At 54.1% G+C, this 27,631-nt stretch overlaps 2 protein-coding genes across 8 annotated transcripts; one reads left to right on the top strand and one right to left on the bottom strand.

Annotated features, from left to right (window-relative positions):
• Window positions 1–777: 777 nt before the first annotated feature.
• Window positions 778–12,592, bottom strand: KCNK6 (potassium two pore domain channel subfamily K member 6). The gene is made up of 3 exons (XM_003252672.3): window positions 12,000–12,592; window positions 2,760–3,155; window positions 778–2,568 (listed from the first exon to the last, which is right to left on the bottom strand). Exons 1-3 carry the CDS (start codon window positions 12,319–12,321, stop codon window positions 2,345–2,347), a joined length of 942 nt encoding a protein of 313 aa, XP_003252720.2. The 5' UTR covers window positions 12,322–12,592; the 3' UTR covers window positions 778–2,344.
• Window positions 12,593–16,570: 3,978 nt separating this feature from the next.
• On the top strand, window positions 16,571–27,569 carry YIF1B (Yip1 interacting factor homolog B, membrane trafficking protein). Of its 7 annotated transcripts, none has more exons than XM_003252664.3 (8): window positions 16,571–16,675; window positions 23,094–23,332; window positions 23,409–23,513; window positions 23,658–23,736; window positions 23,864–23,921; window positions 24,929–25,084; window positions 25,160–25,253; window positions 27,175–27,569. In XM_003252664.3, the coding sequence occupies exons 1-8, from the start codon at window positions 16,624–16,626 to the stop codon at window positions 27,328–27,330; spliced, it is 939 nt and encodes a 312-aa protein (XP_003252712.1). In that variant the 5' UTR covers window positions 16,571–16,623; the 3' UTR covers window positions 27,331–27,569. The 7 variants fall into 7 exon arrangements, with proteins under 7 accessions (XP_003252712.1, XP_012365834.1, XP_003252713.1 ...); XM_012510380.1 differs by having other exon boundaries at window positions 16,581–16,684; XM_003252665.3 differs by lacking the exon at window positions 16,571–16,675 and adding an exon at window positions 16,707–16,827.
• The last annotated feature ends 62 nt before the right edge of the window (window positions 27,570–27,631 follow it).

Below are 27,631 nucleotides of genomic sequence, written 5' to 3' on the forward strand. Positions count from 1 at the left end.
GGTGTCCCTTTTGCCCCACATACCCACCATATTCTAAAGCAGCCTCAGCGTCTCCGCTAAAACCTGCTCTTTCTCCCAGGTCCCCATCTGAGGGATAACTGGCCACTCCATGGGACCTTCCCTAGCCGCGTCCCTCCAGTCTGTGAGGGCTATGGCCTGTCCACTTGGCTCCTGAGTGTCCCCGCACCCACCCCTCCTCCCTTCCATGGTTCAGCCCAGGCCCATCGTCTCCCTCTTCATTCCTGCCCCAGCCTCCCACAGGCACCCAGCCTCAGTCCCCCCTCTGCTCCACCTCTCCAGAGCAACTAGGGGGATCATCCTAAAACCCAAACCTAACCATGACCCTCTCCTACTCTAAACCCTTCCATGGCTCTCTAGGGCCCTCAGGAAAGAGACCAGGTTCCCATGCTTGTCATTTAAGGACACTAAGAGGTGCTCGTGCCGACCACTCTGCCTTCCTTCCCTCTTTCCCTCCATACCGTTCATAGTAAACTGCTTGTCAGAAGCTGGTGGCCAGCATGCTTTTCCATCTCCAGGCCTTTGTACACAGCTCCTCCCACCTGGCACGCCCTCTCCATGCCTTTTCTACTTGTCTACTGTTGAGACCCGGCTCAAATGCCCCGGCCCTGTTTAAAGTTTTTATTTTTGTAGAGATGGGGTCTTGTTATGTTGGCCAGGCTGGTCTCAAACCCCTGGACTCAAGCAATCTTCCCACCTTGGCCCTCCCAAGGTGCTGGGATTACAGGACTGAGCCACTGTGCCCGGCTTCTTTCCTTCTTTTCTTTCTTTCTTTCTCTTTTTCTTTCTTTTTCTCTCCCTCTCTTTCTCTGTCTTTCTCCTTCCTTCCTTCCTTCCTCCCTCTCTCTTTCTCTCTCTTTCTTTCTTTCAGACAGGGTCTCACTCTGTCTCCCAGGCTGGAGTGCAGCAGTACCGTCATAACTCACTGCAGCCTCAAACTCCTGGCCTCAAGTGATCCTTCCACCTCAGCCTCTGGAGTAGCCAGGATCACAGATGTGCACCACCACACCCAGCTAATTTTTAGATTTTGTGGTTGTTAAGATAAGGTCTCACTGTGTTGCCCAGGCTAGTCTCAAACTCCTGGCCTCAAGCGATCCTCCTTCCTCAGCCTGCCAAAGTGCTGGGCGTATAGGCGTGAGCCCCCACACTCAGCCTGAAATAATCTTTTGAAGTCGTATTATGATGATCACCATTTTACAGATAAGGAAACAAAATCAGAGAGGTAGGGTGACTGCCCAAGGACAAAGGCCAGACGCGGCTAAGTTGGGATTTGAGCTCAACCAGGCTGATTCCAGGGCACAACATACAATTAGCACAACATACAAATGGGGACAGCTCTTACAATGGTGTCACGGCTAAGGGCAGCACCTCCCATGCCATTCAGATTTGGGCTGGGGTCCTATGTCCGTTTCCTGCCTGCCAGGCTGCTGAGGAAGAGTCTACCGCACAGGACTACACCAGGGCTCCCTCCATGGGTCCTGCTCCCTGGAGACACCTGAGAAAAATGAGTCAGGTACAACTTCTTCCTGCCTATTTCTCATAGTTCAGGTCTTAGTTCGATGTCCCTTCCTCCAGGAAGTCCTCCCTGACTTTCCAGGCGGGATTGGGCCTAGTCCCTATGCTTCTCCGACTTCAGCCCTGACCACTCTGCCTGTGCTTTCATCACCTCACCTCCTCCATTAAAGTCCTGACCATTTTGAGCCATCACTGTCTGGGGACAGGTCTGTCCACCTCACTGGACTGCAAGCTCCATGAGGGCAGTTCCCCACCCCCAACTATGTCTCCAGCACTGTCTAGCACAGGGCCAGCAAACAGGAGGGGTTTAGGGGCAAATTCGTCTGTTCTTCCCATTTGGCAGCTGAGGAAATCAAGGCTCAGAGAGGGGCAGTCCCTTGTCCAGGGTGTAGCGACCAATCTGGTGCCTGAAATGAGGTCTGAGCCCACAGCCTGGTAGAATCAGCAATTCATGAGTGGTTAATTGAGAGACACAGATGGAACATGAAAGAGAATGAGAAACAGAGACAGCAAGAGGGAAAGACAGAGACAGCAAGAATGCCGGAGAGCCAGAGAGACACAGTGTAAAGAGGATGAGAGAAAGGACAGAGAACAAGGTTATGTTGGTGCCCAGTGGAGCCTGGGACATGGGGACAGGGAGTGCCACCCCTCACATCCCAGCCAGATGCTGGGAAACAAAGGAGAGATGGTGGGTGGCAAGGCCTCAAGATCGCCTGCTGTGCTCGTGGACATTCCTGTACAGCCAGCTCTGGTCGCCTGGGCCCCTTGGTCCCAGGCCAGGCACACCCAAGCCTGGCAGAGCCTGCCCCAGCTACCTGGGGATGGAAGCGTAGTTGGGGTGGGAGCTGGCAGAGAGTTGCTGGTGCGATACCGGCTGGGGGCCCAGGATGTCCACCCGATCGTCCTCATCCTCATTGAAGCTGGCAGGGCACGGAGGGGGCAGCAGGATGAGCTCCGTGAGGCCGTGGAGGTCGGACACGTGGCGGAAGGTCTGCAGCACCAGCACCATGGCCACCAGGCCCAGGAAGAGGTAGACTGCAGAGGCGGAGGAAGGGCATTGGTCATCCTGGGGCTCAGATCTTCCCGGCCGGGCCACAGTTCTACTGGACCCTGCGGGGTGGGGTTGGATCCCTTTTGGAAGTCCCAGAGTGGGACTGTGTGCCTTTAACTCCCCCAGGGACAGGGCTAGGTCCTCCTCAAAGCCCCGCCCTAGCCGCCCAGCTCACCTGTGACCAGCACCTTGTAGAGGGCCCGGTAGGGTTGGCCAGGGGCCTCCCCGGGCACGTAGTCACCCAGGCCGATGGTGGACAGAGAGATAAAGCAGAAGTAGAAGGCATCCAAGAAGCTCCAGGCCTCCTCGAGGTGGGCGAAGATCACAGCCGGCACCAGAAAGCAGACGGTCACTACAACTCCCAGCAGGGCCACCAAGTGCCAGCAGGCCGCCCGCCGGGGGTCCCAGCCCCAGCGCATGCTCAGCCAAGACAGGGGCGCGTGAGTCAGCAGCAGCGACAGGCGCTGGGCTGAGGCGGTCAGCAGCAGCATGGTGGTCGGCACGCCCAGGAGCGCAAAGGCGATGGAGAAGGCCTTGCCCGCATCAGTCAGTGGCGTTGTGTACCCATAGCCTAGGGGAGTAAAGAGAGTAAAGGGGAAATCTTTTTCTTTTTAGAGATGGGGGGGTCACTCTGTCACCCAGGCTGGAGTGCAGTGGTGCCATCATAGCTTACTGCAGTCTTGAACTCCTGGACCCAAGTGATCCTCCCACCTCAGCCTCCCAAGTAGCTGGGACTACAGGCACTGTCCAGCACACCCAGTTGACTTTAAATTTTTTTGTAGAGATGGGATCCTACTATGTTGCCCAGGCTAGTCTTGAGCTCCTGGACTCTAGTGATCCTCCCACCTTTGCCTTCCAAGGTGTCGGAATTACAGATCTGACCCCCAGGACCCAGCCCGGGAAAATCCTTCTGCCCACTCAACACCTCCACCGAGATATCTGTGGACACCCACACCTAGACCTGATTTCATCCCAAACCTGCCTCTCCCCACATTCCCTCCTGTCCCAGGCGATGGCACCTCTGTCCTCCGACGCTCAGGCCAAGAGCCTTGCCTTCATCCCTGATGCCCTCGTCACTCATGCCACACTCCATCTGTCAGTGAAGCCTATTATCTCAACCTTCAGATAGGCCCCAAACCCACTTACTTCTCTCGCACCCAGTCCCATGGCCCCCACCCTGGTCCTGTCCACCACAGCAGCCTCCTCCTGGATCTCCCCTTCCCCAACCCCAGGCCCCACAATCTGTTCAGCCAGCATAGCCTGCCAACACCTGAGTTCAGTCATGCCCTTCCCCTGCCCAGAGCCCCTCTGTGGCCCCATCTCACTCAGATAAAAGGAAAGAGTCCTCATCATGACCCATGAAGCCCCACAGGGTCCACCAGGGCAGCACGCTCCCACCCCAGGGCCATTGCACCGGTTGTTCCTTCCCCAAAGAATGCTCCCCTCTCTCCTCTCCAGGTCTTCTTCATCCAAATGTCACCTTCTCAGTGAGGCCTTCCCTTGACCACCCTAAAAGGTAACATCCTCTTACCCAACGCTTTTTTTTCCCATAGCACTTTAACACTTTCTAGCATGCTCTGTGGTTTACCGTCTTCTCATAGGCTGCCAGTTCAGCAAAGCAGGAGGTTCTGCGTGTTTCATCACTGCTGTGGGCACTCGATCAATACTTCTCAAAACAAAGAATGAAGGGTGCAGGCTCTTGCCTGGCTCTGAGCCTCAGTTTGCCCTATTCTAAAATGGGTGAGACAATGGGCCAGGCGTGGTGGCTCACGTCTGTAATCCCAGCAATTTGGGAAGCTGAGAGAGCAGGTCACCTGAGATCAGGAGTTTGAGACCAGCTTGGCCAACATGGTGAAACTGTCTCTACCAAAAAGTACAAAAATTAGCCGGGCATGGTGGTGTATACCTGTAATCCCAGCTACTTGGGGGCTGAGGTGGGAGAATCGCTTGAAGCCAGGAGGCAGAGGTGGCAGTGAGCCGAGATTGCACCACTGTGCCCCAGCCTGGGTGACAGAGTGAGATCCTGTCTCAAAAAAATAAAAATAAAAAAGTAAAATGGCTGTGACAAGCCCCCGTGGGCTCCCAAAGGACCATGGGAACACAATAAGCTCGGTGTGGGTATGAATTCTGTAAACAGAAATATGATCAAGGGGAATTCAGATGTTGGTGGGACTGACTCACTTTGGCAAAGTGTAATTTATTAATTTTTTTTTTTTTGAGACAGAGTTTCGCTCTTGCTGCTCAGGCTGGAGTGCAATGGCACGATCTCGGCTTAACACAACCTCCGTTTCCCAGGTTCAAGTGATTCTCCTGCCTCAGCCTCCCGAGTAGCTGGGATTACAGGCATGGGCCACCACGCCTGGCTAATTTTTGTATTTTTAGTAGAGACAGGGTTTCTCCATGTTGGTCAGGCTGGTCTTGAACTCCTGACCTCAGGTGATCTGCCCGCCTCGGCCGGCCAGCAAAGCGTAATTTAAAATCTTTTTATTTTCCAATTAAATCAAACCAAAGTTCAGAGATCTGACTAGGGTGGTGAGGGGCCTGGTTTATCTTGTCCAAAGACGACAGATGCGGCCCTCGATCATTATGAAGCATGGATACGTGGCACACTCGAGCAAGTGTCACCTGTGCCTGTTTTCCACGTGAAAAGATCCTAGTTTTTTTCTGTTTGTTTTCATTTTTTGAGATGGAGTCTCACTCTGTTGCCTAGGCTGGAGTGCAGAGGTGCAATCTGAGCTCACTGCAGCCTCTGCCTCCCAGGTTCCAGCAATTCTCCTGCCTCAGCCTCCCGAGTAGCTGGGATTACAGGCATGCGCCACCACGCCCGGCTAATTTTGTATTTTTAGTATTTTAGTGTTGGCCAGGCTGGTCTCAAACTCCTGACCAGGTGATCCACCTGCCTCGGCCTCCCAAAGTGCTAGGATTACAGGTGTGAGCCACCACGCCTGGCCCCATTTTTTTATATACTCAAAAGAACCTAAAGCAGAGTGTCAAAGGGATATCTGTATCTGTATACCCATGTTCATAACAGCATTATTCACAATAACTAAACCTCGGAAGCAACACATTTCCATCTACAGATTAATGAATAAGTAAAATGTGGTTTATACATACAGTGGGATGTTATGTAGCCTTAAAAAGGAAGGAACTTCTGACACATGGTACAACATGGATGAACCTTAATGACATTATGCTCAGTGAAACAAGCCAGTCGTGAAAGGACAGACACTGTATTATTCTATACAAAGTAGTTAGTCAACTTCAGAGACAAAGTAAAACGGTGGTTGCCAGGGGCTAGGAGAAGGGGCGAATGGGGAGTTACGGTTTAATGGGTATAGAATTTCAGTTCTGCAAGATGAGAAGAGTTCCGGAGGCTAGGCGCCGGGGCTCAAGCCTGTAATCCCAACACTTCGGGAGGCCGAGGTGTGGGGATTCCTTGAGCCTAGGAATTCAAGACCAGCCGGGGCAACATGGTGAAACCCTGTCTCTATGAAAAATAAAAAAATTAGCCAGGCATGGTGGTGTGCACCTGTAGTCCCACCGACTCGGGAGGCTGAGGTGGAGAATCACCTGAGCCTGGGAAGGTTGAGGCTACAGTGAGCCGTGATGGCACCACTGCACTCCAGCCTGGGCAACAGAGTGAGACCCTGTCTCAGGAGAAAAAAAAAAAGTTTTAGAGGCCGGGTGAGGTGGCTCACACCTGTAATCCCAGCACTTTGGGAGGCCTAGGCGGGCAGATTATGAGGTCGGGAGTTCAAGACCAGCCTGACCAAAATTAGCCGGGTTCTCTACTAAAAATGCAAAAATTAGCCAGGCATGGTGGCTTGCGCCTGTAGTCCCAGACACTCGGGAGGCTGAGGCAGAAGAATCACTTGAACCTGGGAGGCGGAGGTTGCAGTGAGCCGAGATTGTGCCACTGCATTCCAGCCTGGGTGACAGAGCAAGACTCCATCTCAAAAAAAAAAAAAAAAAAAAAAAAGTTTTAGAGATGGATGGTGGAGAGTGATTTGAGTTGAGCAATAACTCCATCTCCCACGTGGCATGGCCAGCCTCATATCTATTAAAAAAAAAAAAGATGAAGGTGATGATGGTAACAATATGAATGTACTTAATGTCACCGAACTGTAGCCTTAAAAATGACTAAGATGGTACATTTTATGTTGTGTGTATTTTACTACAATAAAAAAATTTGGGAAAAGAAATGATCCCAGCTCGGCATGGTGGTTCACACCTGTAACCCCAGCCCTCTGGGAGGCTGAGGAGGGAGGATCACTTGAGCCCAGGAATTTGAGACCAGCCTGGGTAACAAAGGAAGACCCTATCTCTACTTTAAAAAATAATAACAATAATAATCACTTTAAAAGGCTCCCCCTGGGTTTTAGCTGGATACATGGCCTTTTGGAATCAGGACATTCCCTCCTCCCTTGCAGAGCCAGGTGTGGTTCTGTGACTAATCTCTGGCCAATGAGGTATTCAAGACAGAGTCAGGCAACTTCCAGGAAAGGTCCTTAAGGAGCAAGGGATGCCAGTCTCCCTTCTTTCCTCCCTCCTCTTGCTGGCTGGAGCACAGACATGGAGGCTGGAGCTACACAGCCATCTTGGACTATTAGGCAACCTTGGGAATGGAAGTTGTGCAGAGGAGTTAGGCAGGAACACCAGGGTTTTGCTGAGAAGGAGCCTAGGTCTCTGACCATGCAGTACCACTTGGACTGACTACCTGGAATGTGAACAAGAAATACACTTCTTGGCCGGGCGCGGTGGCTCATGCTTGTAATCCCAGCACTTTGGGAGGCCGAGGCGGGCGGATCACGAGGTCAGGAGATCGAGACCACGGTGAAAGCCCGTCTCTACTAAAAATATAAAAAATTAGCCGGGCGTGGTGGCGGGCGCCTGTAGTCCCAGCTACTCGGAGAGGCTGAGGCAGGAGAATGGCGTGAACCCGGGAGACGGAGCTTGCAGTGAGCCGAGATTGCGCCACTGCCTGGGCGACAGAGCGAGACACCGTCTCAAAAAAAAAAAAAGAAATACACTTCTTATTGAAGCAACTGTAATTTGAGGTGTATCACTTATGACCCCAACCCTCATTAATACAAGGGTTTTTGATGGGGAAACTCCAGCAGCCTGGCAGGTTTGCAAATGGCATGAAATCCTTATAAATAGGCCGGGTGAGGTGGCTCATTCCTATAATCCCAGCACTTTGCGAGGCCGAGGTGGGAAGATTACTTGAGCCCAGGGGTTCCACACCAGCCTGGGTAACATAGCAAGACCCTATCTCTATAAAAAAAAATAATAATAAAAGAGAAATCCTCATAAATAGACACATCATAGAGTTTGAAAAGCATGGGGCCTGTGAGCCTCAAGTTACTATTTCAAAGAGAAGAGTCCAAAACAGCGTTTTGCCATTTACTCCCTGCATGACTTTGGCCAAATGACCTCTCCCCTCTGAGTCTCAGTTCCCTCTCTGCAAAAATGGGCTCGTAAGCAATCCCTTCCTGGCCGGACAAGGTGGCTCACACCTGTAATTCCAGCACTTTGTGAGGCCAAGGCAGGAGAATCGCTTGAGCCTAGGAGGAGTTCAAGACCAGCCTGGGCAACATGGGGAGACCACCTTCTACAAAAAATAAAAAATAAAAAAATTAGCTGGGCACAGTGGCGTGCACCTGTGGTTCCAACTACTCAGGAGGCTGAGGTGGGAGGATCACTTAAGCCCAGGAGGTCAAGGCTGCAGTGAGCTATGACTGCGCCACTGCACTCTAGCCTGGGTGACAGAGCAAGACCCTGTCTCAAAAACAACAAACAATCCCTTCCTCAAATGTGGTAGTAATCCTACTAGGCTGGGATAGGGCATAGCGGCTAGCAAGAGCGTGGAAAGAGTTACAAGAATTGTGATGCTCACTTCCTCTCTCCGATTCCCAGTTCCGGGTAGGACTACCCGCTTCCTCCTGCCTCAAGTGCAGCAAGGCTGCCCGGAGCAATTCCAGGGCCAAGATTTGGGCCTATGACCAAATGAGGGGCATTGTGGGAAGAGGTCTCTCTGAATCACGTCTAATTGGTTTTCCATCTCTCCAGATGCATTCAAGGCTTCGCCCACAATGAAAACAGTCAACAGGCCGGGCACGGTGGCTCAAGCCTGTAATCCCAGCACTTTGGGAGGCCGAGGCGGGCGGATCACGAGGTCAGGAGATCGAGACCATCCTGGCTAACACGGTGAAACCCCGTCTCTACTAAAAATACAAAAAATTAGCCGGGCGTGTTGGCGGGCACCTGTAGTCCCAGCTACTCGGGAGGCTGAGGCAGGAGAATGGCGTGAACCCGGGAGGCGGAGCTTGCAGTGAGCTGAGATCACGCCACTGCACTCCAGCCTGGGTGACAGAGCAAGATTCCGTCTCAAAAAAAAAAAAAAAAGAAAGAAAAGAAAACAGTCAACATTAACTCAATAAACGTCAGTTATTACCAGCGCTTCACACAAAGACTCCCTCCTTGACCGCACTTCAGTCTGACTCCTGAGTCCTTAAGTAGGCCCAGTTTTAGCAAGAATCCTACAAGCCACCTGCCCCAATATCTGATCAAATTCCTCATCCACCACTCTTTTTTGTTTGTTTGTTTTGAGACGGTCTTGCTCTAACGCCCAGGCTGGAGTGCAGGGGTGAGATCTCGGCTCACTGCAACCTCCGCCGCCCGGGTTCAAGTGATCCTCCTGCCTCAGCCTCCCAAGTAGCTGGGATTACAGCCACGCACTACCATGCCTGGCTAATTTTTGTATTTTTAGTAGAGATGGGGTTTCACCGTGTTGGCCAGGCTGGTCTCGAACCTCAGGTGATCTGCCCGCCTCAGCCTCCCAAAGTGCTGGGAGTACAGGCGTGAGCCACCTCACCCGGCCTGTTTTTTCTTTTTTTGAGATGGAGTCTCACTCTGTTGCACTGGCTGGAGTGCAGTGGCACAATCTCAGCTTATTGCAACCTCCGCTTCCCAGGTTCAAGTGATTCTCCTGCCTCAGCCTCCCGAGTAGCTGGAATTACAGGCGCCTGCCACAACGCTCGGTTGATTTTTGTATTTTTAGTAGACAGGGTTTCACCATGTTGGTCAGGCTGGTCTCGAACTCCTAACCTCAGGTGATCTGCCCACCTTGGCCCTCCAAAGTGCTGGGATTACAGGCGTAAGCCACTGCGCCTGGCCCTCATCCACCCCGTCTCGATATCTAAGTCTTTGGCCTGTCTTTAGCAAGAATCTTGTCAAGCTGAGTTTAGCAAGAATCCCCCACCCGAATGTCTCTCCTCTTAATATTCTTCCATCCACTGACTCCCTTATTCTATTTGTTAGCCATAAATCTCCAGCTGTTTGCTATATTCACAGTCGAGTTCGGTCTCTCTGGCCTTTGCAATGGTCTCTCCTCTACCACAATAACTTTCCGTTTTTAACAAGTGTTAGCATATTTTTTCTTTTACAACACACACAGCACCCTTCTTCTAAGTAGTGTGGTGTGTTCGCTAGCAGCATGGGACTTTAGAGCCTGATGGCCTTGACTAAATCTCCACTCTATGCCGTCTTTTCTGTGTGACCTTGGGAAAGTTACCCAACTTCTCTAGGCTTCTGTTTCCATGGCTAAAAATATAGAGCCTATAAAGGTGCCTGCCTCACAAGGTTGTTGTGATGATTGAGTGAGTTCAAGCATGCATTGGCAAGTCCTCTGTCAGGCTATTGCTATTACAGGGAAATGGGGAGTGTTATTATCTCCATTTTAGCAATGAGGGAGGACATTGAGGCCTGGCAATGAGCCGCGGCTGAGCAGGGATGTAGCCAGGCTGTGCCTGACGTGTGTCTGGCTTCCCTCATCTGCCCTGCCAGGAATGACTTCTTAGAAGTCAGGATCTGGGAAGAGGCAGGAGGTGCACACGTGACCCAGGGAAGCTCAGAAGCAGGTCAGGCCGCCCTGGCAGCGTGGGCAGACTGAGGGGAGGTCAGCTAACGAGAAGTCACCGAGCTCTGCTGCCAGGGGACCAAAAGCAAAAGCTGCCCCCTATTGCTGGCCAGGAGGGGGAGTTAGGAGTCTGGGCTAACCCTGCACCAGGCTCCACTCCTCAACAAATCCCCAACAAAGAAACAAGAGGAAGTCAGGGAGCTGAGAAGGGGCTGGGGGAGCAGCAGAGCCTGGCAACAAAGAGATTTCCCAAGTCTGGCTTCTCAGGGTTTCCCAAAACTTGGGATCCCTCCACGGTGGGTCCTTTTGACACATCCCTAGCTGGGGCTGCTGAATTGGGAGTCCCAGGTCCAGAGGGAACAGGTGGTGTCCCTATTGGGAGGAAAATCCTGCACTGAGAGTGACACCATATAGGGGAGATGTCAAGATGGGGTGGGGTACCTAGGGACGGGTTTTGTGTCTGGGGTCAGCGTTGCCTGCTGGGGAGTATGGGGCCAGGAGAGGGACGAGGGTCTGGAGCAGAGGCCTAGGTCCAGAGGGCCAGAAGTCCCAGATGGGGGTGCCAGGTCCTTGCTGAGGAATCTCTGTTGGGAGGGAGGTCTTTAGTGAAGACACCCTGAGAGGTCTGGAGATTTAGGGTCCTCGCTAAGGCGCCAGGGTGAGGAGGAGGTTGAGATGGGGTTTCTCCAGGGGGGTTTCCCGGAAGGACATATCTGGAGGGTCAGGAGATATGGCAAGGGTGGCAGGCCCAGACTAGAGATAAAATCAGGGGTCCTGGCATGGTTGAGGTCTGGGTCCAGAGGGGGCAAGGATCTCCCTTGGAGGGTGGCGGGTCCTGGGTCCTTGCTGGAGGTCTCTGAGGACAGTCCTAGGCTTAGAGGAGGCTGGACAGACCCGGGTCACCAGGAGGATTAAGACCGGGGAATGGAGTCCCAGTGCAGTGGCTCGCGCCTGTAATGCCAGCACTTTGGGAGGGCGAGGCGGGCTGATCACCTGAGGTCTGGAGTTTGGGACCTGCCTGGCCAACATGGTGAAACACTGTATCCACTAAAAATACAAAAATTAGCCAGGCATGGTGGTATGTGCCTGTAATCCCAACTACTCGGCAGGCTGAAGCAGGAGAATAGCTTGAAACCGGGAGGCGGCGGAGGCTGCAGTGATCCGAGATCGTGCCACTGCACTCCAGCCTGGGCGACAGAGTGAGCCCTGTCGCAAAAAAAGAAAAAGAAAAAAGACCAAGGAACGGGGTCCCAGCTGGTCTCTGCAAGGGTGCTCTGAGGGGAGCTGAGTGTTTCCTACTTAGGAGGACTTGGGCTCCCAGAGCAGAGCGGATATCATGAGCCTGGGTCCCGGGTCCTCACTGGGGTGTTTTCGGGGGATCCGAAGCCCAGAGGGGATTGGGATAAGGGTATTCTTGAGGGCCCTGGGGTCCCCAGGGGGTAAGGATGAAGTGGGGATCCCGGGACCTCGCCGCCTTTCGGTGCGGCGCTTACGTACCCACGGTGGTGACCAGCGTGCTGGCGAAGAAGAGAGCAGAGGCGAAGTCCCAGGCGGGGTCCGAGGCGTTGGCGGACCCCGAAGCGTTAGCAAGCACGACGCGCCCCAGCCGTCCGGCCGCCAGCACTCGCTCCACGAAGGCGTCCAGGGCGGGAGCAGCCACACATGGGCTGCGCTGAAGCAGCTGCGCCCGCAGCGTCTCTAGCTCGGCTCGGAGCCGGGCTTCGTGCGGCCCCTCCAGCCGCGCCACCAACAGCGCGCCCAGCACCAGGTACGCGGCGTACGCCGCCACGGCGCCCGCCAGGAGCGCGCCCCTCCGCATGGCGCCCGCTGGGACCCCGCGAGCCCTGGGTGGCCCCGCTGACGTGGCCCCCGCCTCCGGACCGTCTGGCACCTAGTTTTAGTTCCGGGAGTGCTAGAGGCGCGGCAGCAGATGCCCCAAGAGGAAGAGGAAAAAGGGGAGGTGGGGGGCGGCGACGGAGGAATGCCCCGCCTCCGGGAAACTGAGGCACGCCCAACCGCCAGGTGTTAGTTCAGAGAGGGTGGAGCCCAGTGCTCCAGACCCAGGAGACCAAAGGGATGGAAAGGGTGGAGGTAGTCCTCTCTTCCCCTTATTCCTTCCTTCTCGTCCTCCTGGAAGGCTGGTTCCCTATGTTAGAGGTATCTGAACTTTCCTCTCTGCTCGCAGGCCGAGGTGTCGCCCCCCATCGCGCACAGCAGCTAAGGTTGTGCACTGCATTAGGGCGCGCGGCTGACGGAGCAAGGGGCAAACTGAAATCTAATTCTCGCTCCATTCACCAAGTTGTGAGCCTTGGAGTGGGAACAGCAGACACCACAGGGTCAGGTGTCCCCTGTGCCCGTGTGGACAGAGTGGGGATCCTTAGCTACTTACCAAAGCTTTGTTCAATGCCCACTTTGTGCCGACCCCTCGCTGGATGATCCTGGAGACTCAGTAATGATGAGACCGTCCTGCGCCATGCATTCATGAGGCTCCCAGTCTAACTGGGAGACTGACACAAGAGTGACCCACGCCTGTTGTTCCAGCTACTCGGGAGGCTGAGGTCGGAGGATTGCTTGAGCCCAGGAGTTCGAGGCTGCAGTGAGCTATGCCTGGGAGAGAGTGAGACCCTATCTCTAAAAAAAGAAAAAAGACAGCCCAGAGTGGTCAGGGCCATGATGAGGGAAGCAAGGGTACAGTGATCAAACCTGGAATCAGAGAGCCCTAGAGGGCCCTGGGAGTCCAGAGGAAGCAACCAACTCTGCCTAGGGAGGTCAAGAGAGCTTCCTGAGGAAGGGGCCAGCTGAGCTCAAGCATGAAGGATGATTGGAAACAAGCCAGGCAGAATCACAAATACACGCCTCTATTTAAGAGAAAAATTTTCCTTCTGCACCGCTCCTGCAAGTCTCTCCACTTTGCCTCCAGCCAGAACTCAGCGCCTTCCTGACAGCCTTTTGGAGGGCAGCCCAGAGTCCTAACCCCATCCGACTGGCAGAGGAGCGGGGCTTGGGGCTCAGCTCAGACATGCCCCAGCTGGTTCTATTAAAGAGCTGGCAGATCACGGGGCAGGGCCCAACTTGGGGTTGACAATCCAGAAGTAGAGGCACCTGATAATAGAATCAGTAACACAGTAGGTGCCAGCGATTGAAGGCTTACATTCTGCCAGGCCCTGTGGACACCTGAACTTGCACTGAATTCTCAACCCCCTGCCCCAGTATCATTTCCATGAAACAGATGAGAAAATTTAGGCTTAAAAATGAAGTAGTCATGGCCGGGCGCGGTGGCTCACGCTTGTAATCCCAGCACTTTGGGAGGCTGAGGCGGGCGGATCACGAGGTCAGGAGATCGAGACCACGGTGAAACCCCGTCTCTACTAAAAATACAAAAAATTAGCCGGGCGTGGTGGCGGGCGCCTGTAGTCCCAGCTACTCGGAGAGGCTGAGGCAGGAGAATGGCGTGAACCTGGGAGGCGGAGCTTGCAGTGAGCCGAGATTGCGCCACTGCACTCCAGCCTGGGTGACAGAGCGAGACTCCGTCTCAAAAAAAAAAAAAAAAAAAAAAAAATGAAGTAGTCATTTGAGACCAGCTTGGGCAACATGGCAAAACCCCATCTCGACAAAAAATACAAAAATTAGCCAAGCGTGGTGGCATGCGTCTGTAGTCCCAGCTACTCGGGAGGCTGAGGCAGGAGGATCGATTGAGCCCAGGAATTAGAGGCTGCAATGAGTTATGATCGCACTGCTGCACTTCAGTATGGGTGATAGAGTAGACCCTGCCTCAAAAAAATAAAAAGTAGTAGTCACACAACTGGTAAGGGGTGAACATGAGGCCAGCAGGAAGCCAACGAGCTTGCTTTTTTTTTTTTTTTTTTTTTTGAGACAAGAGTCTCGCTCTGTCTCCCAGGCTGGAGTGCAATGGCACGATCTCGGCTCGCTGCAACCTCTGTCTCCTGGGTTCAAGCAATTCTCCTGCCTCAGCCTCCCAAGTAGCTAGAATTATAGGTGCCTGCCACAACACCCAGCTATTTTTTGTATTTTAAGTAGAGACAGAGTTTCGCCATGTTGGCCAGGATGGTCTTGAACTGACCTCAGGTGATCTGCCCGCCTTGGCCTCCCAAAGTGCTGGGATTACAGGCGTGATCCCCCACACCTGTCAGTACTTGCTTGTTTTATTAATTAAATATATATATATAAGGCTGGGTGTGGTGGCTCATGCTTGTAATCTCAGTGCTTTGGGAAGCCAAGGCAGGTGGATCACCTGAGGTCAGGAGTTCGAGACCAGCCTGGCCAACATGGCGAAACCCCGTCTCTACTAAAAATACAAAAAAATTAGCCAGGTGTGGTGGCACGCACCTGTAATCCCAGCTATCGGGAGGATGAAGCAAGAGAATCGCTTGAACCCAGGAGGCAAAGGTTGCAGTGAGCCGAGATCACATCACTGCACTCCAGCCTGTGTGACAGAGCAAGACTCCATCTCAAAAAACAAACAAACAAACAAAAAAGCAATAAGAAAAAAAAAAAACATTTACAGAAGAGATGTATCTGGAGCAACCAGAGCAAGAGAGGGCTGAGGATGAGGAGAAAATGGTGCTGAAGCCCAGGGGACAGAGGCTAAATCAGAGGTGAAGAAGAATGCGGGCATTTCACTCACAAAAATGAACCACAGTGGAGCCAGGACTCATCACTGAGAAACCAGGAGCAGCCCTTAAGGTCTCCAAAAAGACAACGTCTCAGAGGAGGAAGGGGAAGCCACAGCGATACGGTCACTTGCTGACATCCTTCCGGATATGCTATCGCTGCGCAGAAGTAACTTCCACCACTATGTTTTCCTGAGATAAGTCGGGGAGTCTGAGAGGGAGAGAAAGGGGGAGACTGAGGGTCAGAGAGAGGAGAGACTAAGGACGCTAGGTCGGCAGGGCTCTTCACTTGCAGGTGCGCCTGTGTGCTGTGAGTTGCTGGGGGTTGTAGAATGCTTTTGGTGGACAGAGGGAACCAGGTTGCAATGTGAGAACATTTTTACGAATTTCTGGGAAACTGCCTTAAGATCTCTTCCAAGGAGACACCTGGTTCTTCTCACCTAACTTGTTAGCTTTCCTTCTCTCACCCTAAATATTCACTTTAAGGCCGGGCACTGTGGCTCATGTCTGTAATCCTAATGCTTTAGGAGGCTGAAGCAGGAGGATGGCTTGAGCCCAGGAATTCGAGACCAGCCTGGTCAACATAGCAAGATCCTGTTTTGACAAAAAATTTAAAACTTAACTGGGTATGGTGGTGCATGCCTGTGGTCCCAGTTACTGGGGAGGCTGAGGCAGGAGGATCACTTGAGCTCAGGGGGTCCAAGGCAGCCTGGAAAACAGAGCAAGACCCTGTCTCAAAATAAATAAATATTTACTTTCATACCTAAGGGATGTCAAAAATTGTATAAGCCCCTACAACTCCAATTAGCCCCTCAGGAACACAAATGTTTCTCTTTTCCCTGCTCCACAGCCTTTTCTGGCTCTCCAGTGCTCTCAACGACCCAAATGTCTGTAGAGAACTGCATTTCCCATCGACCTTTTCGCTCGATATTTACATTTTAAAAATGTTTTGTAGCGATGTAGATCTCGCTGTTGCCCAGGCTGGTCTCGAACTCCCCGGCTCAAGCGATCCTCAGCCTTCCAAAGTGCTGAGATTACAGGCGTAAGCCGCTGCGCCTGGCTAAATTAAAAAAAAAAAAAAATTGTAAGGATGGGGCGGGGCGAGGTCACTATGTTGCTCAGGCTAGTCTGGAACCCCTGGGCTGAAGCAATCCTCCCGCCTCGGCCTCCCAAAGTGCTGGAGTTAGGGGCGTGAGCCCCGGCAAGGGGCAGACACTCATTTTCTATCGTGGCAGACACCGCCTCCTCCTGGGATTGTTCCCCGCCCCGCCCTCCTGCCACTCAGGCCCTGACTCGCTTTACAACAGGAGCCCAGTAGCCCAGTCTCCGCCTCTTACGTAAGGCAACCGCCCACTCATCCAGGCCTCCGTGGGGGGGCGTAGCCTTCCCTCAATCCTGACGTCCATTGGCTGTCTCTTCACCGGCGGGGCGTGGGTACGGGAGCCGGGCGGGCACGTTCCGAACCGCGGCTTAGGTGGCGACAGCTAAGGATGCACCCGGCAGGCTTGGCGGCGGCGGCGGCGGCGGGGACGCCCCGGCTGCGTAAGTGGCGTACGTGGCCGGCGGAGGAGATCGGGCGGGCGGGGGCGTGGCGGGGCGGCCGCGTCGGTTGGCGAGGTCACTGCAGGTCAGAGGTCACGAGATCAAGGATCTGGAACCCCGAGGTGTGCACAGCGCTGGGATGCCAGGTTCGGGTAGGAGGCGCCTTGGGGGGCGATTCTTTAGGAAATTCCTTTAGAAGAAAACAACTTGGGACAGGATAGCGTGCGATATGCAGAGAAATGCAACCTTCATTCATTTGCAGTTAGCGATCCGCCCTACCCTGCCCCCCACCCTTCCGTGGCTCCCCAGTACCCGCCTGCTGTCGCCCACACCCTTAGGACAGGTTCGTGGCCCCCCGTGAGCGCAGAGGGCCATGCCTACCGCTCATTTAAGAAGCGAACCTGTATTGTGCTGTTGGCCCCCTTTTCCTGTCTCTTCATCTCCGTGAGTGTGCTGTGTGTTTCATTTATTCATTCAACCTAACTTGTCTCAACTCCCATGTGTCAGACCCTGTGCTGGGATGGAGATGTTGTGGGAGCCCTGAGGAGGCACGTGACCCAGCCTAGGGATGTCAATGAAGCTTCCTGGAAGAGGATACTTCTTTTTCTTTTTTTTTTTGAGACCTAGTTTTGTTCTTGTTGCCAAGGCTGGAGTCCAGTGGCGCGATCTCAGGTCACCGCAACCTCCGCCTGCCGGGTTCAAGTGATTCTCCTGCCTCAGCCTCGCAAGTAGCTGGGATTACAGGCGCAGGCCACCACGCCCGGCCAATTTTGTATTTTTAGTATAGACGGGGTTTCTCCATGTTGGTCAAGCTGGTCTCGAACTCCCGACCTCAGGTGATCTGCCCGCCTAGGCCTCCCAAAGTGCTGGGATTACAGGCGTGAGCCACCGCGCCCGGCATGGAAGAGGATAATTCTGATCATGAAAAGTTACCCAGGAGAAGGAGATTTGTGATGAGAGGGCAGGCTGGGCGTGCTGGCTTACACCTATAATCCCAGCACTTTGGGAGGTCGAGGTGGGCGAATCACTTGGGGCCAGGAGTTGGAGACCAGCTTGGGTAACATAGCAAAATCCTATCTCTAATAAAAGTACAAAAAATCAGCCGGGTGTGGCAGCGAGCGCCTGTAATCCTGGCTACTTGGGAGGCTGAGGCTTGAGAATCACTTGAACCCAGGAAGCGGAGGTTGCACTGAGGTGAGATTGCGCCAACCTGGGCAACAGAGCAAGACTTCGCCTCAAAAAAAAAAAAAAAAAAAAAAAAGAGAGAGAGAGAGAGTGATCCACCTGCCTTGGCCTCCCAAAGTGCTGGGATTACAGGCATGAGTCACGGTGCCCAGCCAACCAGCCTGGCCAACATGGTGAAACCCCATGTCTACTAAAAATACAAAAAAATTAGGTTGGGCGCAGTGGCTCACACCTATAATCCCAGGATTTTGGGAGGCCAAGGTGGACGGATCATGAGGTCAGGAGTTGCAGACCAGCCTGGCCAATATGGTGAGACCCTGTCTCTACTAAAAATACAAAATTTAGCCGGGCGTGGTGGTGTGCGCCTGTAGTCCCAGCTACTTGGGAGGCTGAGGCAGAAGAACTGCTTGAACCTGGGAGGCGGAGGGTGCAGTGAGCTGAGATTTCACCATTGCACTCCAGCCTGGGTGACAGAATGAGACTCCATCTCAAAAAAAAAAAAAAAAAAAATTAGCTGGGTGAGGTGGCGCGCACCTGTAATTCCAGCTACTTGGGCGGCTGAGGCAGGAGAATCATTTGAACCCAGGAGGTGGAGGTTGCAGTGAGCCAAGATTGCGCCATTGCACTTCAGCCTAGGCAACGAGCGAAACAACGCCTCAAGAAAAGAAAAAAAAAAGAGAGAGAAGGAAAGGCACTGGAGGCCTGTGCCAAGTGAACAAGTAGACAAATGAATATATATTCAGAAATTATTATGAGCGCTCAGAAGAGAAAAAGAAAGCACCGCATGTTATGAGAAGGAACCAGGTGAGGTTAGTGCGTTACAGTGAGGAGTGAGGAAGGTCTCTGCAAAGGCAGGGGCCTCTGTGCGATATTGGGAGGTGCTGATGGAGGGAGGTTGTTCCAGGATGAAAGCTCTGCATATTCAAAAGCCTGTGGGGGCAAGGAGTTTGGCAGAGTCGGGGCCTGAAAGGCCATGTGGCTGGCTGGTGCATGGGATCCCCAGGAGAGGTTGCAAACCATGGTGGTTGGCAGGACTGGGTCATGCAGGGCCTGGCAGGCCTTTGGGTTTTTTTCAGAGCACAGTGAATAGTGATCTTAGGCAGAGGTTGACATGGTCTCATTTGCATTTAAAAAGATCACTCTGGGCCAAGTCAGGTGGCTCACGCCTATAATCCCAGCACTTTGGGAGGCTGAGGCAGGCGGATCATGAGGTCAGGAGATCAAGACCATCCTGGCTAACATGGTGAAACCCCGTCTCTACTAAAAATACAAAAAAATTAGCCGGGCGTGGTGGTGGGCATCTGTAGTCCCAGCTACTCGGGAGGCTGAGGCAGAATGGTGTGAACCCGGGAGGCAGAGCTTGCAGTAAGCTGAGATCACGCCACTGCACTCCAGCCTGGGTGACAGTGAGACTCCGTCTCAAAAAAAAAAAAGATCACTCTGGGTCAGGCACTGGTGGCTCACGCCTGTAATCCCAGCACTTTGGGAGGCCGAGGCGGGCAGATCACTTGAGCTCAGGAGTTCAAGACCAGCCTGCCCAAAATGGTGAAACCCCATCTCTACTAAAAATGCAAAAATTACCTGGGCTTGGTGGCGTGCACCTGTAGTCCCAGCTACACAGGAGGCTGAGGCAGGAGAATTGCTTGAACCCAGGAGGTGGAGGTTGCAGTGAGCCAAGATCGCACCATTGCACCATCGCACTCCAGCCTGGGCGACAAGAGCGAGAATCTTTCTAAAAAAAAAAAGAAGAAGTAGGGGAAAGAAAAGGGAAGTGGGGCTTGCAGAGAGGCTGGGGCCAGTGCTGCTTGCCTTGGAATTGAGGAGACCGGGGTCTGTCTTCAGGCTTCGAATAATTGAGAGGAAGAGTTCCAGGCTAGTAGCTGATCAGGAGTGACATGGATGGACTGCTTTCTGTGGGGCCAAGGAGTTTATGAGTGTCACAACAGCTTTGCAAGGTGGGACAGTTAACTCCGTTGTGTAGACGAGAACATCCAGGTGCAGAGAAAGTCATGACGTGGATAATTCGATTCCTCTCCCCATTCCCACTGTCATCTGATCACCCATTCCCTGTGCCTGCAATAGTGCCTGGCACATGGTAGGATCTCAGCAGATATTTGCAGGGTAGCATTGGTTATTGATTAGGAGCAAAGGCCCTGTAGGCATAGTGCTGGGTTCAAATGCCATCCTCCCCATTTTCTCCATCTCAGTACAGAGTGCTCCCACTTGCCCCATTACTCAAACCAGGACCTATACAGAGTGTTGGCTCTTCCCACTTTTTTTTTTTTTTTTTTAAGAGGGCCTCGCTGTGTCACCCAGGCTGGAGTGCAGTGGCACGATCTTGGCTCACTGCAGCCTTGACATCCCAGGTTCAAGCAGTCCTCTCACCTCAGCCTTCTGAAGAGCTGGGACTACAGGTGCGTGCCACCATGCCCTGCTATTTTATATTTTGTAGAGATGGGGTTTCACTATGTTGGCCAGGCTGGTCTCGAACTGAGTTCAAGTGATCTGCCTGTCTTGGCCTCCCAAAGTGCTGGGATTATAGGTGTGAGCCACCATGCCCAGCCTCTTCCCACTTTTTTTTTTTTTTTGAGTCTCGCTCTGTAGCCCAGGCTGGAGTGCAGTGGCCCGATCTTGGCTCACTGCAACCTCCGCCTCCCCCTTCCCAGTTTAAGCAATTCTCCTGCCTCAGCCTCTGGAGAAGCTGGGATTACAGGCACACACCACTCATGCCCACCTCATTTCTGTATTTTTAGTAGAGACGGGCTTTCGCCATGTTGGCCAGGCTGGTCTTGAACTCCTGACCTGGTGATTTGCCCGCTTTGGCTTCCCAAAGTGCTGGGATTACAGGCATGAGCCACTGCGCCCGGCCTCTTCCCACTTCTTAACACACCTCCTCTGAGCACGCCTCAGCAAGTCCTGTCCTTCCTAGCTCTGAAACTGATCCAGAAAGAACCCATTCCCCTTTTACACCCCTCGTCCTGTCTGCCGTGGTCTCCCACCTGGACCGCCCCAGCAGCCTCCTCTCTCACTTCCCTGCCCACCCCTCATCTGTTCCCCACATGAGGCCATAGGGACCTTTTAAAAACTTTTGAAACCTGGTTCTCATACTATGACTTTGGGCAAGGGCCTGAGTCTCTTTAGGGCTTGCTTTTCTCATATATAAAATGGGGATGATGATAGCATTGGCAATTGGCAGAAACAGGGTGGTTGTGAAGATGAAATGAGTTCATCCACAGGATTATTGTAATATTTATCAGGCACAGCAGGGCTGGGCTCCTGCTCTGCCACTCACTCAGTTTGGCCCTTTGCACAAGGCATTTTAGCTGTCTGGGCCTTGGTTTCCACACCTGTAAGTTGGGAGTGGTCATTTATTCTCTCTCTCTTTTTTTTTTTTTGGAGACAGGGTCTCACTGTGTTGCCCAGGCTGGAGTGCAGTGGTGCAGTCTCGGCTCACTGCAACCTTTGTCTCCCAGGCTTAAGCGATCCTCCCACCTTGGCCTCCCGAGTAGCTGGGACCACAGGCGTGAGCCACCACGCCTAGCTAATCTTTCTATATTTTGTAGAGATGGGGTTTCGCCATGTTGCCCAGGCTACCTTTATTCATTGATCAGGTTTTTATCAAGCGCCTACTCTAACTTTGTGCAAGGGGCTGGGGACTCAGCTGTGAACGAGATCAAGATCCCCACCTTGGGGGACTCATAGTCGAGTGGGGGAGACAGTGAACAAAATAAGACAGCCAGCATGTCAGCTAGTGCTGAGTTCTATGGATATCAGTGAAGCAGGGCAGGGGGTGGGGAGTGCCACCAAGGGAGGTATGGTTGTAGACAGGATGGCTGGGGAAGACCTCACTGAGCAAAGCCCTTGAGGAGAGGAGGGAGCCCTGAGGATGTTGGGGGAAGAGCGTTCCAAGCAGAGGCACAGCTGGTGCAGCAGCCTTGAGGCAGGCACCTGCATTCAGTGAGCATTGGGAGGCGCAGGTGGCTGGAGCCAAGTCATTGAAGGGGAGCATGGGAGATATGGACAGCGGCCTTGTGTGAAAGGCTTGGTACAGGATTTTGTGCCCAATAGCCCCCCCTCCCTCTCGTACATAGTAGCTTTTGAGATAATCATCATCATTGATATCTAAATGGACGGATGATAAGTGGATGGGTGGGTGGGTGAATGGATGGTTAGATGGATGGATGATGATGGATGGGTGGATGAATAGGTGGGTGGATGGATGGATGGATGGATGGGTGGATAGATGAATGAGTTGGTGAATGGATAGATAGCTTGGTGAGTGGATGGATGGATGGATGGATGGATGGATGGATGGATGGATGGATGGATGAATGGATGGACAGATGAATACATCAGTGGATGGATAGTTAGCTGGATGGATAGATGAATGGATGGATGGATGAATGGATGGATGATGGATGGATGGGTGGATAGATGAATGAGTTGGTGGATGGATAGATAGCTTGGTGAGTGGATGCATGGATGGATGGATGGATGGATGGATGGATGGAAAGATAAATGAATCAGTGGATGGACAGTTGGCTAGATAGGTGGGTGGATGGATGGGTGGGTGGATGGATAGATGGATGGATGAATGGGTAGGTGGATGGATGGATGGGTGGGTGGGTGGGTGGGTGGGCAGGTGGATGCATCAGTAGATGGATAGTTGGCTAGATGGGTGGTGGATGGATGGTTGGATAGGTGGATGGATAGATGGATGGATGGGTGGATGGATGAATGGATGGATTGATGGGTGGGTGGGTGGATGGATAGATGGATGGGTGGGTAGATGGATGAATGGATGGATTGATGGGTGGGAGGGTGGATGGATGGATGGGTGGATGGATGAATGGATGGACAGATGAATGCATCAGTGGATGGATAGTTGGCTAGATGGGTGGGTGGATGGATGGATGGATAGATGGGTGGATGGATGAATGGATGGATGGTTGGATGGACAGATGGATGCATGGGTGGGTGAGTGGGTGGGTGGGTAGATGAATGGATGCATAGATGAATGTATCAGTGGATGGATAGTTGGCTAGATGGGTGGGTTGGTGGATGAATGGCAGAGCCTGCACCTGCCAGTCCATCTGACATCAAAGCCAGTGTCTCTAATGGTGACACCACCCTCCTCTGCAGCAGGAGGCAGAGCTGCGGGATGAATGAGGCTCGCCAGGTCTCCCTTACCTATCCTGGGTCCCCAGTGCCTTCCCACCCTCTTCCCTTGCAGCCTCGAAGCGGAGGATCCCTGTGTCCCAGCCGGGCATGGCCGACCCCCACCAGCTTTTCGATGACACAAGTTCAGCCCAGAGCCGGGGCTATGGGGCCCAGCGGGCACCTGGTGGCCTAGGCTATCCTGCAGCCTCTCCCACGCCCCAGGCAGCCTTCCTGGCTGACCCAGTGTCCAACATGGCCATGGCCTATGGGAGCAGCCTGGCCGCACAGGGCAAGGAGCTGGTGGATAAGAACGTGAGTGGCCGGGGCTGGCGGGAGTGGGGGGATGCACGGGGCCACAGGGCTTCAGACTTGAGCTCTGCCTCCCCAGATCGACCGCTTCATCCCCATCACCAAGCTCAAGTATTACTTTGCTGTGGACACAATGTATGTGGGCAGAAAGCTGGGCCTGCTGTTCTTCCCCTACCTACACCAGGTCAGCACCCCCAGGGGAATGTGGGCTCAGGGGTGGGGGCACATGCATGGTGGAGCCGGGAGATTCGCCTCGAGGGAGGAAGGCCTATAGCAGGGTGGGAGGGGCCTGACTCTGAGGGTCCTGCCCATCTCCCCATCCCCGCAGGACTGGGAGGTGCAGTACCAACAGGACACCCCGGTGGCCCCCCGCTTTGACGTGAATGCCCCGGACCTCTACATTCCAGGTTTCACCCTCCCCCTACCCCACACCCTCCTCTCTTCCGGGCCTGTATGGGGCGGGTGTGTGGGTGCCTAGAGGCCCAGGGCAGTTCTTCCTCTGGTGACCAGTGTCTGTGTGTCTGCCTCCCACAGCGATGGCTTTCATCACCTACGTTTTGGTGGCTGGTCTTGCGCTGGGGACCCAGGATAGGTAAGGGAGGCCTGGGGCAGGCCGAATAGGGTGGGGTTTGGGAGGCCCATGGTTGGTCAGGAAGGTCTCAGTTCCCCTTTCAGGACAGCCCCACTTTGCTCCCAGTTGGCCCAAGATACAGCCCTCAGGGTCACCGTCAGCATCACCCTCGCCTCTTCCCTCTCCTTCCTACCCATGTGCATTGCGTCACCACCCCCTGTGCTGGGTGACCCTTCTCCATCCACCCTTCCTCTTGGCCTCTACTACCAGACCCATCATCATCCTCGCTCTGTCGTCACCAGCTCCCCACTGCACCCCTACTCCAGCAGCAGCCAGGATGGTCTTTTCTGAGGTGCGGGCCTGGCTCACCCTGCCCCGCCCTGCTATCTATGGCTCCCAATCAAGCCCCAGCTCCTCAGCTTGGCGCTGCCCCTCCCGCTGCATGCTCCAGTCCATTCCTTTCCTCGGGAGGGCTGGCGCTGTCTCCTGGGGCCTTGTCACATCAACTCCGCTCTGCCCGGGAGCGTGTTCCCCTCCACTACTGCTGAGTACCTGCGCATTCCCGCTGGCTCCATTCTAGTATCACCTCCTCTGGGAAGCCTTCCTGCCCCCCAGGCTAGGTCAGGCCCCTCCTCTTGCTCACATTGCCCTGTTCTTTTCCTTTGTGGCACTGAACACATCTGTCATTAACTAACTGGTGAGGCCCTGGGGATGTGGCAGAGACCAGCTCCTTCCTGCAGGCCTCAGCTCGGTATCCCCTCTCTTGGGAAGCCCTCTCTGACACCTGCCTCCTGACTGTCAGCACAGCCCCCTGTGACTCCAGCCCTGCCCGCTCTGGGTGTCACTGTCTAGGGATGGGTCTGCCGTCCTCTCTGGATGGGATTTCCGTGGGAATAGGATAGCGCGCAGATCCATCTTGGTCACTGCCCGGTGTCCAGCCCTACCCAACACAGAGCTGTCCCCAGACGGGTGCTGGGGGTGGGGGGGTCTGACCCAGCCAATCAAGTGGTGGGGCTTTATGCCTGCAGGTTCTCCCCAGACCTCCTGGGGCTGCAAGCGAGCTCAGCCCTGGCCTGGCTTACCCTGGAGGTGCTGGCCATCCTGCTCAGCCTCTATCTGGTCACTGTCAACACCGACCTCACCACCATCGACCTGGTGGCCTTCTTGGGCTACAAATATGTCGGGTGAGTAGCCCCGCCCTTCATGCCAGCACCAGCCCTTGGGCCTTGTCCTCACACAGCCTCCGCTCCCTCCCGCAGGATGATTGGTGGGGTCCTCATGGGCCTACTCTTCGGGAAGATGGGCTACTACCTGGTGCTGGGCTGGTGCTGCGTGGCCATCTTTGTGTTCATGGTGAGCTGGGGCTCGGGGCTGGTGAGGCTGAGGGCCCTGTGCCCCGGAGGCATCCAAGCAGAGGATGTCTGGTGTGGGGTTCAGACCAGGGACACATTGCTGAACTGAGGAGCCCTGGAGTGGCTGCCTGGCCTGGGGGGGTCAGGAGGGCTTCCTGGAAGAGGGGGTATCCTGAGCCCTGGAAGAGGAGACGCCAGCCAGGCTGCTAGAGACTGGGGATCCCCAGCACACAGGCTCCAGGCTGGACTCTCATCCTCATTCCACTCTCCTTACATGGGGGCCTTCCTGCCAGAATTTCCCTGGAAGGAGATTCTCTAGAGCCCTTCCCGGTGGAGTCAGGCGTGCTGGTGAAGAGCACTTGGGTCTGCAGGCTGGGTGGACCCCAAGCTTAGTTGGATCCTGGGCAAATCACTTCCTTTCTTTAAACTCACTTTCCCCTTTTGCTGGGCGCAGTGGCTCATGCCTGTAATCCCAGCACTTTGGGAGGCCGAGGCGGGCGGATCACAAGGTCAGGAGATCGAGACCATCCTGGCTAACACGGTGAAACCCCGTCTCTACTAAAAATACAAAAAATTAGCTGGGCATGGTGGTGTGTGCCTGTAGTCCCAGCTACTCAGGAGGCTGAGGCAGGAGAATCACTTGAACCCAGGAGGTGGAGGTTGCAGTGAGCCGAGATCGCACACCTGCGCTCCAGCCTGGGTGACACAGCAAGACTCCGTCTCAAAAAATAAAAATAAAAATAAAAAATAAACTCAGTTTCCCCTTTTGTAAAATAGGATGATGATACTTGCACCTCAAGGTGCTGGGAGGATTCACTGTGGGCATGTGAGAAGCAGAGGGTAGACTGTGGTGGCTGGTGGGCCAGGGCAGAGTCTCAGATAAACTTTGACTTAGGTCTCATCATTTAAAAGTTTAGGCCAAGCACATTACTCACATCTGTGATCCCAGCACTTTGGCAGGCTGAGGCAGGAGGATCACTGGAGGCCAGGAGCTTGGTACCAGCCTGGACAACATAGCAAGACCCCATCTCTAAAAAAATATAAAAATTAGCCAGGCATAGCAGTGTGCACCTGTAGTCCCAGCTACTTGGGAGGCTGAGGTGGGAGGATCACTTGAGTCTGGGAGGTTGAGGCTGCAGTGAGCTGGGATCACGCCACTGCAGTCAAGCCTGGTGGACAGGGTGAGACCCTGACCTTTTTTTTTTTTTTTTTCTTTTTCTTTTTGTGAGACAGAGTCTCGCTCTGTCACGAGGCTGGAGTGCAGTGGTGGGATCTCGGCTCACTGCAACCTCCACCTCCTGGGTTCAGGAGCAATTCTCCTGCCTCAGCCTCCTGAGTAGCGGGGATTACAGGCACGCACTACCACGCCCAGCTGATTTTTGTATTTTTAGTAGAGACGGGGTTTCACCGTGTTGGCCAGGATGGTCTCGATCTCCTGACCTCGTGATCCGCCGGCCTTGGCCTCCCAAAGTGCTGGGATTACAGGCATGAGCCAACGCGCCAGGCCAGAGACCCTGTCCTTTAATAAAAATAAAGATAGCATTTCTGGCATGTCTTCAGAAATTGCCATGTCGCCAGCATAAGGGGGGGCAGCAGCCTGGACCACGTCTCCCACCCCCTCAGGCCGGGTGTCCACCGGGAAGTCCCCCTTCACCCGCTCCCGGACCTTGCCTGGCATTTGAGTGTGGAACCTTCTTATATTTTGCCCACAGGGCCTGGGGAGAAGCAAATCCTCACCATGTTAGCAGGTTTGGGGAAACTGAGGCCCCGGGAGCAGAAACCTGAGGCTGCAGAGGGCCAGGGACTAGTCCCCCGGCTGCCTGGGGCTTCTAGGCAGAGGCTGGAAGTATGTCCAGGCTCTCACTCTGGCCCAGAGGGCTCAAGGGTAAACCCGTTGGTTCCTCTCTCCCTTTCCCACCCAGATCCGGACCCTGCGGCTGAAGATCTTGGCAGAGGCAGCAGCTGAGGGGGTCCCGGTGCGTGGGGCCCGGAACCAGCTGCGCATGTACCTGACCATGGCGGTGGCTGCGGCACAGCCTCTGCTCATGTACTGGCTCACCTTCCACCTGGTGCGGTGAGCGCGCCCGCTGAACCTCCCGCTGCTGCTGCTGCTGCTGGGGGCCACTGTGGCCGCCGGACTCATCTCCTGCCTGCAGGCCCCAGGGTCCACCCTGTCTGGCCACAGGCACCGCCTCCATCCCATGTCCCGCCCAGCCCCGCCCCCAACCCAAGGTGCTGAATGATCTCCAGCTGCACAGGCCACCGCCCCAGGGCGTGGCCACTGTTACAGAAACAATAAACCCTGATGGGCATGGCGTGGGCAGCCTCTCCTTGGCCGCGCGCACGAACGGGCGGGCCCAGTCCTGGGCAGGGGGCAGG

The sequence above is a fragment of the Nomascus leucogenys genome, chromosome 11 (assembly GCF_006542625.1).
Source record: "Nomascus leucogenys isolate Asia chromosome 11, Asia_NLE_v1, whole genome shotgun sequence".
Taxonomy (NCBI): Eukaryota; Metazoa; Chordata; class Mammalia; order Primates; family Hylobatidae; genus Nomascus; species Nomascus leucogenys.

Coding starts and splice junctions, on each gene's coding strand:
- YIF1B (XM_012510380.1), top strand. CDS start 16,624: ATGCACCCGGCAGGCTTGGCGGCGGCGGCGGCGGCGGGGACGCCCCGG. Junction 23,737..23,863: donor CCCGGACCTCTACATTCCAG/GTTTCACCCTCC, acceptor TGCCTCCCACAG/CGATGGCTTTCATCACCTAC. Junction 25,085..25,159: donor TTGGGCTACAAATATGTCGG/GTGAGTAGCCCC, acceptor TCCCTCCCGCAG/GATGATTGGTGGGGTCCTCA.
- KCNK6 (XM_003252672.3), bottom strand. CDS start 12,321: ATGCGGAGGGGCGCGCTCCTGGCGGGCGCCGTGGCGGCGTACGCCGCG. Junction 3,156..11,999: donor CACGCTGGTCACCACCGTGG/GTACGTAAGCGC, acceptor TTACTCCCCTAG/GCTATGGGTACACAACGCCA. Junction 2,569..2,759: donor CTACAAGGTGCTGGTCACAG/GTGAGCTGGGCG, acceptor CCGCCTCTGCAG/TCTACCTCTTCCTGGGCCTG.